The sequence below is a fragment of the Pseudophryne corroboree genome, chromosome 9, assembly GCF_028390025.1.
Source record: "Pseudophryne corroboree isolate aPseCor3 chromosome 9, aPseCor3.hap2, whole genome shotgun sequence".
Taxonomy (NCBI): domain Eukaryota; kingdom Metazoa; phylum Chordata; class Amphibia; order Anura; family Myobatrachidae; genus Pseudophryne; species Pseudophryne corroboree.
The window spans coordinates 4,827,211-4,839,623 of NC_086452.1; the positions used below are offsets into that span (position 1 = coordinate 4,827,211).

At 49.3% G+C, this 12,413-nt stretch overlaps 1 protein-coding gene across 3 annotated transcripts in view; it reads right to left on the reverse strand.

The window, feature by feature from the left end:
• The window catches only part of SLC1A7 (solute carrier family 1 member 7), a 436,677-nt gene that overhangs the window by 366,918 nt on the left and 57,346 nt on the right, over window positions 1-12,413 (reverse strand). For all 3 annotated transcript variants that reach the window (XM_063938903.1, XM_063938904.1, XM_063938902.1), the window contains exon 2: window positions 12,112-12,191. In XM_063938903.1, the coding sequence (XP_063794973.1) occupies window positions 12,112-12,155 (44 nt within the window). In that variant the 5' untranslated portion in view covers window positions 12,156-12,191. The remainder of the gene's footprint in view (window positions 1-12,111; window positions 12,192-12,413) is intronic.

Below are 12,413 nucleotides of genomic sequence, written 5' to 3' on the forward strand. Positions count from 1 at the left end.
TAAGGAGTAATCAGCGTACTACTAGGGGCTGGCAGCCGCTGGAAGAGACACACAGTAAGGAGTAATCAGCGTACTACTAGGGGCAGGCAGCCGCTGGAAGAGATACACAGTAAGGAGTAATCAGCGTACTACTAGAGGCTGGCAGCAGCTGGAAGAGATACACAGTAAGGAGTAATCAGCGTACTACTAGGGGCAGGCAGCCGCTGGAAGAGATACACAGTAAGGAGTAATCAGCGTACTACTAGGGGCGGCAGCCGCTGGAAGAGATACACAGTAAGGAGTAATCAGCGTACTACTAGGGGCGGGCAGCCGCTGGAAGAGATACACAGTAAGGAGTAATCAGCGTACTACTAGGGGCGGGCAGCCGCTGGAAGAGATACACAGTAAGGAGTAATCAGCGTACTACTAGGGGCGGCAGCCGCTGGAAGAGATACACAGTAAAGAGTAATCAGCGGACTACTAGGGGCGGCAGCCGCTGGAAGAGGTACATAGTAAGGAGCGAGACGAGATGTGGGTATAGGGCCTAATTCAGACCTGATTGCTGTTGTGTAAATTCGCACAGCGGGCAATTATCGAATGTTGCGCATGAGTATGGACTGTAATGTGTAGGCATGACACCAAACAGCGAAAAAATCCTGCATTTTTTTTAAATCAATAGGCGAATGCAGGCATATTGACAGGAAGCGGGCTTTTGTGGGTGGTAATTGGCCATTTTCTGGTAGTGTCAGGAAGAACGCAGGCGTTCCCAAGCGTTGTCAGGGCGGGTGTGTGACCTCAGCTCCGGCCCCGATCAGCCTGTCTGTATCGCACTGGAGGAGTAAGTCCTGGGCTACGCGCAGACTGTACAGACTGGAAAAATCATTAGATGGTGAGTGATTTGCGAATGGATTTGAAGATGTCCGCTGTCTGGTGAAGTTTCCGCACGGCGTACACATGCATTCGCACACTTGCACGGGGTGGGTTTTCACTCTCTATGGGCGGTGGCTATCTTATCGCAAACCTCAGCAAAAACGCACAGCAGCGATAAGCTCTGAATTAGGCCCATAGACAGTCACTGAGTAGGAGGAGATGCGGTATAGACAGTCGCTGAGTAGCAGGAGATGCGGTATAGACAGTCACTGAGTAGGAGGAGATGCGGTATAGACAGTCACTGAGTAGGAGGAGATGCGGGTATAGACAGTCACTGAGTAGGAGGAGATGCGGTATAGACAGTCACTGAGTAGGAGGAGATGCGGGTATAGACAGTCGCTGAGTAGGAGGAGATGCGGGTATAGACAGTCACTGAGTAGCAGGAGATGCGGGTATAGACAGTCACTGAGTAGCAGGAGATGCAGGTATATACAGTCACTGAGTAGCAGGAGATGCGGGTATAGACAGTCACTGAGTAGGAGGAGATATATAGACAGTCACTGAGTAGGAGAAGATGCAGGTATAGACAGTCACTGAGCAGGAGGAGATGCGGTATAGACAGTCACTGAGCAGCAGGAGATGCGGGTATAGACAGTCACTGAGTAGCAGGAGATGCAGGTATATACAGTCACTGAGCAGGAGGAGATGCAGGTATAGACAGTCACTGAGTAGGAGGAGATGCGGGTATAGACAGTCACTGAGTAGGAGGAGATGCGGGTATAGACAGTCACTGAGTAGGAGGAGATGCGGTATAGACAGTCACTGAGTAGGAGGAGATGCGGTATATACAGTCACTGAGCAGGAGGAGATGCGGGTATAGACAGTCACTGAGTAGGAGGAGATGCTGGTATAGACAGTCGCTGAGTAGGAGGAGATGCGGGTATAGACAGTCACTGAGTAGCAGGAGATGCGGTATAGACAGTCACTGAGCAGGAGGAGATGCGGGTATAGAGAGTCGCTGAGTAGGAGGAGATGCGGGTATAGACGGTCACTGAGTAGGAGGAGATGCAGGTATAGACAGTCGCTGAGTAGGAGGAGATGCGGTATATACAGTCACTGAGCAGGAGGAGATGCGGGTATAGACAGTCGCTGAGTAGGAGGAGATGCGGGTATAGACAGTCACTGAGTAGCAGGAGATGCGGTATAGACAGTCGCTGAGCAGGAGGAGATGCGGTATAGACAGTCACTGAGTAGGAGGAGATGCGGTATAGACAGTCACTGAGTAGGAGGAGATGCTTGTATAGACAGTCACTGAGTAGGAGGAGATGCGGGTATAGACAGTCACTGAGTAGGAGGAGATGCAGGTATAGACAGTCACTGAGTAGGAGGAGATGCGGGTATAGACAGTCACTGAGTAGGAGGAGATGCGGTATAGGCAGTCACTGAGTAGGAGGAGATGCAGGTATAGACAGTCGCTGAGTAGGAGGAGATGCGGTATAGACAGTCGCTGAGTAGGAGGAGATGCGGGTATAGACAGTCACTGAGTAGGAGGAGATGCAGGTATAGACAGTCGCTGAGTAGGAGGAGATGCGGTATAGACAGTCGCTGAGTAGGAGGAGATGCGGTATAGACAGTCGCTGAGTAGGAGGAGATGCGGGTATAGACAGTCACTGAGTAGGAGGAGATGCGGGTATAGACAGTCACTGAGTAGGAGGAGATGCAGGTATAGACAGTCACTGAGTAGGAGGAGATGCGGTATAGGCAGTCACTGAGTAGGAGGAGATGCAGGTATAGACAGTCGCTGAGTAGGAGGAGATGCGGTATAGACAGTCGCTGAGTAGGAGGAGATGCGGTATAGACAGTCGCTGAGTAGGAGGAGATGCGGGTATAGACAGTCACTGAGCAGGAGGAGATGCGGGTATAGACAGTCGCTGAGTAGGAGGAGATGCGGTATAGACAGTCGCTGAGTAGGAGGAGATGCGGTATAGACAGTCGCTGAGTAGGAGGAGATGCGGGTATAGACAGTCACTGAGTAGGAGGAGATGCGGGTATAGACAGTCACTGAGTAGGAGGAGATGCGGGTATAGACAGTCACTGAGTAGAAAGAAATGCAGGTATAGACAGTCACTGATTAGAAGGAAATGCAGGTATAGACAGTCACTGAGTAGGAGGAGATGCGGTATAGACAGTCGCTGAGCAGGAGGAGATGCGGATATAGACGGTCACTGAGTAGGAGGAGATGCTGGTATAGACAGTCACTGAGTAGGAGGAGATGCGGGTATAGACAGTCACTGAGTAGGAGGAGATGCAGGTATAGACAGTCGCTGAGTAGGAGGAGATGCGGTATAGACAGTCGCTGAGTAGGAGGAGATGCGGTATAGACAGTCACTGAGTAGGAGGAGATGCGGGTATAGACAGTCACTGAGTAGGAGGAGATGCGGTATAGTCAGTCACTGAGTAGGAGGAGATGCGGTATAGACAGTCGCTGAGTAGGAGGAGATGCGGTATAGACAGTCACTGAGTAGGAGGAGATGCTTGTATAGACAGTCGCTGAGTAGGAGGAGATGCAGGTATAGACAGTCGCTGAGTAGGAGGAGATGCGGTATAGACAGTCGCTGAGCAGGAGGAGATGCGGATATAGACGGTCACTGAGTAGGAGGAGATGCGGGTATAGACAGTCGCTGAGTAGGAGGAGATGCAGGTATAGACAGTCACTGAGTAGGAGGAGATGCTTGTATAGACAGTCACTGAGTAGGAGGAGATGCAGGTATAGACAGTCGCTGAGTAGGAGGAGATGCGGTATAGACAGTCGCTGAGTAGGAGGAGATGCGGTATAGACAGTCGCTGAGTAGGAGGAGATGCGGTATAGACAGTCGCTGAGTAGGAGGAGATGCGGGTATAGACAGTCACTGAGCAGGAGGAGATGCGGTATAGACAGTCGCTGAGTAGGAGGAGATTCGGGTATAGACGGTCACTGAGTAGGAGGAGATGCTGGTATAGACAGTCGCTGAGTAGGAGGAGATGCGGTATAGACAGTCGCTGAGTAGGAGGAGATGCGGTATAGACAGTCGCTGAGTAGGAGGAGATGCGGTATAGACAGTCGCTGAGTAGGAGGAGATGCGGTATAGACAGTCGCTGAGTAGGAGGAGATGCGGTATAGACAGTCGCTGAGTAGGAGGAGATGCGGTATAGACAGTCGCTGAGTAGGAGGAGATGCGGTATAGACAGTCGCTGAGTAGGAGGAGATGCGGTATAGACAGTCGCTGAGTAGGAGGAGATGCGGTATAGACAGTCGGTGAGTAGGAGGAGATGCGGTATAGACAGTCACTGAGTAGGAGGAGAAGCGGTATAGACAGTCGCTGAGTAGGAGGAGATGCGGTATAGACAGTCGCTGAGTAGGAGAGAGCTATAATTGAAGTGTGGGAGAAGAGGGCTTTAAGAACAGGAGGGAAGAGGGCCCTGCTCCAAAGGAGCTCACAATCTATGGGGAGGTGGGAGACAGAGAGGTGACATGAGACACAAGTAAGAGGAAGATGGCCTGATGGCAGGAAGTAAGCGAGGCAGAGATGGCCAAGGCATGAGGCAGAGGGATAGGAGAGCGGCCTTGAGACCAGGTTATGCAGCAGAAGAGTACACTTTGATGATCAGGGGGGTTTTCAGTGCCTGTTTGAAGCTTTGGAAGGTCGGGGAGCATCTAAAAGAGCGAGGGAGAACATTACAATGAAGGGGGGCAGCGCTGACAGAGGGCAGAGCTGTAGGAAGAGAAGATAAACATTAAATAGAGGAAGTTCATCAGAGAGCCAGATTTCCTCAAGAGGAACTCGGCAGTGTGAGCTGTTTTGCTGGAACGGGCTCAGTTCGGAAGTGCCAGGGTTGGGGTTTAGAATGGCGGAGGGGGATAAAGGAGATGGGGGCAACAGAATCGAGTGGGGAGGGGAGGGTGGAGTTACAGAAAGAGGTCGCCTGGTTGGGACAGGCCATGGTGGATAGAAAAGAAAGGGCGGGGCCAAGAGACCCAAGATTGTGTCTGGTGATGGTGGATCTGGGAGTGGGGAGGAGAGGAGGAGATGAGATAGTGAAAGAGAGTAAATGGTGGTCAGAAAGGGGAAGGAAGAGTTGGAGAAATCAGATAGACATGGTCAAGGGAGTGGTCAAGACGGTGAGTGGGGGCAGAGGTCCATTGAGAAAGGCCAAAGGAGGAGGAGAGGGCAAGAGGATTAATGGACGCTGGTTTAGTGATATCAATAGGGATGTAAGACGCTGAGGATGATAGAGGGGAGGTCAGAGGAGAGGAAGTGGGGAAGCCAGGCAGTGAAGATATCAAGGAATGCGGAGCGCTGACGGTAGATACGTCACATGGTGGCGAATGGGGTAGAAGAGGCAGATAGGATAGAGTGGACCTCTAAGGCGGAGAAAATAAGGGAGGGTTTCGTTGGGATGACGCAAAAGGTGCGGTTGGGGGAGCGGAGGATGCCCACTCCACCACCTAGGTGGTAATCAGGTCTGACGGAGTGGGTGAAGGAGAAGCCCCCATAAGAAAGGGCAGCAGGGTAGGTGGAGTCAGAGGAGGAGAGCCAGGTTTCGGTGATGGTGAGAAGGTTAAGAGAGTGGGAGATGAAGATGTTGTGGATAGTGGGCAGCTTGTTTCAGACTGATCTGGCATTCCAGAGTGCACAGGAGAAAGGAGGGGAGGGACAGGGGAGGTGCGGATCAGGTTGGCTGGGTTGTGGGTGCAGGGGAGGGGGGAGGGGGGTAAGAGCAGCAGAGTGGATTGGTAACCAGGAGCCATAGCTCTGGTACAGTACAGTAGTGCTGTAGAGGAATATTATAAAATAGAGTAGGTGAAGGCACTAGCAAAATAAAAACAGCATATGTTAAAAGTAGTGATGTGCACCTGAAATTTTTCGGGTTTTGTGTTATGGTTTTGGGTTCGGTTCCGTGGCCGTGTTTTGGGTTCTGACGCGTTTTGGCAAAACCTCACCGAATTTTTTTTGTCGGATTCGGGTGTGTTTTGGATTCGGGTGTTTTTTTTCAAAAGACCCTAAAAAACAGCTTAAATCATAGAATTTGGGGGTCATTTTGATCCCATAGTATTATTAACCTCAATAACCATAATTTCCACTAATTTTCAGTCTATTCTGAACACCTCACACCTCACAATATTATTTTTAGTCCTAAAATTTGCACCGAGGTCGCTGGATGGCTAAGCTAAGCGACCCTAGTGGCCGACACAAACACCTGGCCCATCTAGGAGTGGCACTGCAGTGTCACGCAGGATGGCCCTTCAAAAAAATACTCCCCAAACAGCACATGACGCAAAGAAAAAAAGAGGCGCAATGAGGTAGCTGTGTGACTAAGCTAAGCGACCCTAGTGGCCGACACAAACACCTGGCCCATCTAGGAGTGGCACTGCAGTGTCACGCAGGATGGCCCTTCAAAAAAATACTCCACAAACAGCACATGACGCAAAGAAAAATGAAAGAAAAAAGAGGTGCAAGATGGAATTGTCACGACTGTGACTGAAATGACTGGTTGGTTTGGGCCCCCACCAAAAAAGAAGCAATCAATCTCTCCTGGCACAAACTGGCTCTACGGAGGCAAGATGTCCACCTCATCATCATCGTCCGATTCATCACCCCTTTCACTGTGTACATCCCCCTCCTCACAGATTATTAATTCGTCCCCACTGGAATCCACCATCTCAGGTCCTCGTGTACTTTCTGGAGGCAATTGCTGCTGGTGAATGTCTCCATGGAGGAATTGATTATAATTCATTTTAATGAACATCATCTTCTCCACATTTTCTGGAAGTAACCTCGTACGCCGATTGCTGACAAGGTGAGCGGCGGTACTAAACACTCTTTCGGAGTACACACTGGAGGGAGGGCAACTTAGGTAGAATAAAGCCAGTTTGTGCAAGGGCCTCCAAATTGCCTCTTTTTCCTGCCAGTATACGTACGGACTGTCTGACGTGCCTACTTGGATGCGGTCACTCATATAATCCTCCACCATTCTTTCAATGGTGAGAGAATCATATGCAGTGACAGTAGACGACTTGTCAGTAATCGTTGGCAGGTCCTTCAGTCCGGACCAGATGTCAGCATCAGCAGTCGCTCCAGACTGCCCTGCATCACCGCCAGCGGGTGGGCTCGGAATTCGTAGCCTTTTCCGCGCACCCCCAGTTGCGGGAGAATGTGAAGGAGGAGATGTTGACGGGTCGCGTTCCGCTTGACTTGACAATTTTGTCACCAGCAGGTCTTTGAACCTCTGCAGACTTGTGTCTGCCGTAAAGAGAGATCCAAGGTAGGTTTTAAATCTAGGATCGAGCACGGTGGCCAAAATGTAGTGCTCTGATTTCAACAGATTGACCACACGTGAATCCTGGTTAAGCGAATGAAGGGCTCCATCCACAAGTCCCACATGCCTAGCTGAATCGCTCTGTTTTAGCTCCTCCTTCAATGCCTCCAGCTTCTTCTGCAAAAGCCTGATGAGGGGAATGACCTGACTCAGGCTGGCAGTGTCTGAACTGACTTCACGTGTGGCAAGTTCAAAAGGTTGCAGAACCTTGCACAACGTTGAAATCATTCTCCACTGCGCTTGAGACAGGTGCATTCCACCTCCTTTGCCTATATCATGGCCAGATGTATAGGCTTGAATGGCCTTTTGCTGCTCCTCCATCCTCTGAAGCATATAGAGGGTTGAATTCCACCTCGTTACCACCTCTTGCTTCAGATGATGGCAGGGCAGGTTCAGGTGTTTTTGGTGGTGCTCCAGTCTTCTGTACGCGGTGCCTGTACGCCGAAAGTGGCCCGCAATTCTTCTGGCCACCGACAGCATCTCTTGCACGCCCCTGTCGTTTTTTAAATAATTCTGCACCACCAAATTCAAGGTATGTGCAAAACATGGGACGTGCTGGAATTTGCCCAGATGTAATGCACTCACAATATTGCTGGCATTGTCCGATGTCACAAATCCCCAGGAGAGTCCAATTGGGGTAAGCCATTCTGCGATGATCTTCCTCAGTTGCCGTAAGAGGTTTTCAGCTGTGTGCCTATTCTGGAAAGCGGTGATACAAAGCGTAGCCTGCCTAGGAACGAGTTGGCGTTTGCGAGATGCTGCTACTGGTGCCGCCGCTGCTGTTCTTGCAGCGGGAGGCAATACATCTACCCAGTGGGCTGTCACAGTCATGTAGTCCTGAGTCTGCCCTGCTCCACTTGTCCACATGTCCGTGGTTAAGTGGACATTGGGTACAACTGCATTTTTTAGGACACTGGTGACTCTTTTTCTGACGTCCGTGTACATTCTCGATATCGCCTGCCTAGAGAAGTGGAACCTAGATGGTATTTGGTAACGGGGGCACACTACCTCAAGAAATTGTCTAGTTCCCTGTGAACTAACGGCGGATACCGGACGCACGTCTAACACCAACATAGTTGTCAAGGCCTCAGTTATCCGCTTTGCAACAGGATGACTGCTGTGATATTTCATCTTCCTCGCAAAGGACTGTTGGACAGTCAATTGCTTACTGGAAGTAGTACAAGTGGTCTTCCGACTTCCCCTCTGGAATGACGATCGACTCCCAGCAGCAACAACAGCAGCGCCAGCAGCAGTAGGCGTTACACTCAAGGATGCATCGGAGGAATCCCAGGCAGGAGAGGACTCGTCAGACTTGCCAGTGACATGGCCTGCAGGACTATTGGCTTTCCTGGGTAAGGAGGAAATTAACACTGAGGGAGTTGGTGGTGTGGTTTGCGCGAGCTTGGTTACAAGAGTAAGGGATTTACTGGTCAGTGGACTGCTTCCGCTGTCGCCCAAAGTTTTTGAACTTGTCACTGACTTATTATGAATGCGCTGCAGGTGACGTATAAGGGAGGATGTTCCGAGGTGGTTAACGTCCTTACCTCTACTTATTACAGCTTGACAAAGGCAACACACGGCTTGACACCTGTTGTCCGCATTTCTGTTGAAATACTTCCACACTGAAGAGCTGATTTTTTTGGTATTTTCACCAGGCATGTCAATGGCCATATTCCTCCCACGGACAACAGGTGTCTCCCCGGGTGCCTGACTTAAACAAACCACCTCACCATCAGAATCCTCCTTGTCAATTTCCTCCCCAGCGCCAGCAACACCCATATCCTCATCCTGGTGTACTTCAACACTGACATCTTCAATTTCACTATCAGGAACTGGACTGCGGGTGCTCCTTTCAACACTTGCAGGGGGCGTGCAAATGGTGGAAGGCGCAAGCTCTTCCCGTCCAGTGTTGGGAAGGTCAGGCATCGCAACCGACACAATTGGACTCTCCTTTGGGATTTGTGATTTCGAAGAACGCACAGTTCTTTGCTGTGCTTTTGCCGCAAGTCTTTTATTTTTTGTAGCGAGAGGATGAGTGCTTCCATCCTCATGTGAAGCTGAACCACTAGCCATGAACATAGGCCAGGGCCTCAGCCGTTCCTTGCCACTCCGTGTGGTAAATGGCATATTGGCAAGTTTACGCTTCTCCTCAGACGCTTTTAATTTTGATTTTTGGGTCATTTTTTTACTGATCTTTTGTGTTTTGGATTTTACATGCTCTGTACTATGACATTGGGCATCGGCCTTGGCAGACGACGTTGATGGCATTTCATCGTCTCGGCCAAGACTAGTGGCAGCAGCTTCAGCACGAGGTGGAAGTGGATCTTGATCTTTCCCTATTTTTTTAACCTCCACATTTTTGTTCACCATATTTTGCGCACAACTAAAAGCCACCACAGGTATACAATGTAGATGGATGGATAGTATAGTATTACTTATACTTATGGACGACGAGTGACGACACAGAGGTAGGTACAGCCGTGGCCTACCGTACTGCTGCTTAGTGCTTATATATAAATATAATATACTGTATAACGGACCTGGTGGACAGTGTCAGCAGCAGACTGCTAAACTAGTATGAAGAAAGAAAAAAAAAACACCACAGGTATACAATGTAGATGGATGGATAGTATAGTATTACTTATACTTATGGACGACGAGTGACGACACAGAGGTAGGTACAGCCGTGGCCTACCGTACTGCTGCTTAGTGCTTATATATAAATATAATATACTGTATAACGGACCTGGTGGACAGTGTCAGCAGCAGACTGCTAAACTAGTATGAAGAAAGAAAAAAAAAACACCACAGGTATACAATGTAGATGGATGGATAGTATAGTATTACTTATAGTTATGGACGACGAGTGACGACACAGAGGTAGGTACAGCTGTGGCCTACCGTACTGCTGCTTAGTGCTTATATATAAATATAATATACTGTATAACGGACCTGGTGGACAGTGTCAGCAGCAGACTGCTAAACTAGTATGAAGAAAGAAAACAAAAAACACCACAGGTATACAATGTAGATGGATGGATAGTATTACTTATACTTATGGACGACGAGTGACGAGTCGACACAGAGGTAGGTACAGCCGTGGCCTACCGTACTGCTGCTTAGTGCTTAATTATATATATAATATACTGTATAACGGACCTGGTGGACACTGCAGTGTCAGCAGACTGCTAAACAAACTAGCATGAAGAAAGAAAAAAAAAAAACACCACAGTGTTTTTCAGGCAGACAAACGTATACTGGACTGGTGGTCACTGTCAGCAAAACTGTGCACTGTACTCCTGCTATAACTGCTCCCCAGTCCCCACAATTAGGCAGTGTGAGCAGTGCACTCAGCACAGATATATCATGCAGCAGTGCAGCACACTGAGTGAGCACAGATATGGTGGAGCGTTTTTTTTCAGGCAGAGAAACAACGGATTAAACTCAAAACCCTGCACTGTACTCCCTAACAGCTGCTCCCCGTCCCCAATCCTCCCCACAATTATAACTAACTAAGTTCTAATATAATACAACGGACTGGGAGAGGACGCCAGCCACGTCCTCTCCCTATCAATCTCAATGCACGTGTGAAAATGGCGGCGACGCGCGGCTCCTTATATAGAATCCGAGTCTCGCGAGAATCCGACAGCGGGATGATGACGTTCGGGCGCGCTCGGGTTAACCGAGCAAGGCGGGAGGATCCGAGTCGCTCGGACCCGTGTAAAAAAAAAGGTGAAGTTCGGGCGGGTCGGATTCCGAGGATCCGAACCCGCTCATCACTAGTTAAAAGCGGGTGTACTTAAAGCAAAGGCAGTGCAGACAGGAGTTTTTGAGGAATAACAGCAAACTGACATAGTTACATGTAGATAGTGATATTTAGAAGAACAGAAAGAATAGTTGAGAGCGTTAGGTATTTGAGATATCCAGACAGGGAGTTCTGTAAGGGGTGTCCAATTTGTGCCCAGCTGCAGGAGAATAGCGCAGCACCTCACCGGCACAATTCCAGACACTGGAGAACTTCTGCTGAGTATACGGCCATACGTGACGCATGCCATCACTCAAGGCTTTATTAAGGGACTTTTTTATTAATCATCATATGTGGGGGTTACCTGCAAATATTGTTTTCCCTGGATGTATGTACAGAGGACCACAGCAGATATCAGCCACAAAAGCATCCCCCACAGAAACCTATACATTTACCTAGCACTCCAGAGATTGGCCCCAGTAGATAACGCCATTTGAGGATGGTATCAGCCATTGTAGACTATGGACTACATTCCGCAAACAGTACTGGAAGAGGGATCTCTGTAGTGTCCCTCCCCCGTACTCTCCACTCACGCTAATGTGATCACTTTACTCTTACACATCGCACAGATGGGTTCCTATGAGTGCCCCTGTCCCTGCAATAAGACATATGAGCGGCGGGAGATCATTTCTTAGTGCCACGCATTGCGTTTATAAGAAATTATAATTATCGGGTCTACGTCTGATAATTAGCAAATATGCCCCTTCATATTGGCGCGTCCATCTTTGCCTCCATTGCCTGACTTGTTCTGCAATATCAGTGCAGAATATATATATATATGTGTACACTTTCCACACGGCTCGCCCTGACCTCATTTGCCCGTGCAGATGTCCACTATACACATAATGTGTCCTGTCATTAGTATCACACGGACGTCTGGCTACAAGCCCAGGAAACATCTCTCGTTGCACAATCACAAAGTGGTGCCCAGTTCACACCCAGAAAAGTCCATTTCACATACAGAAAGCCTTCATCACCATGTGCCCACTTATGAACCGGTATGCGGGTGAGAGTCAGGCACCCAGTGTGTGTGACCCGGCTCTAGGTGCCAGGCTGAGGTGTAACAGGGGGGGTAAGAACTGGGTGGTTTGGTTTCTCACCTTGATACCACGAGAGGCAGGATCAGCATCTTCAGCATCCGCATGAGGAGCTCTCCGGGGAACTGAAAGTAGCTGATCTCCTGAAACACAAAGAGGTCCATCAGGTCCTCACTCACCGCTGTCATGGGTCCACCTAATGGTATACTACGCTACTGCTACTGTGTGCCACGTATTACAGGCATTGGCTCTCATTCAGATGCCTATGAGAAGCAGGAGCTGCGAGATTGTGGACTTATTTTTAAAGGGACAATCATTTATATGGTAAAGCCAGCCTGGTTATGCCGTGTAGATGATTACCGCTA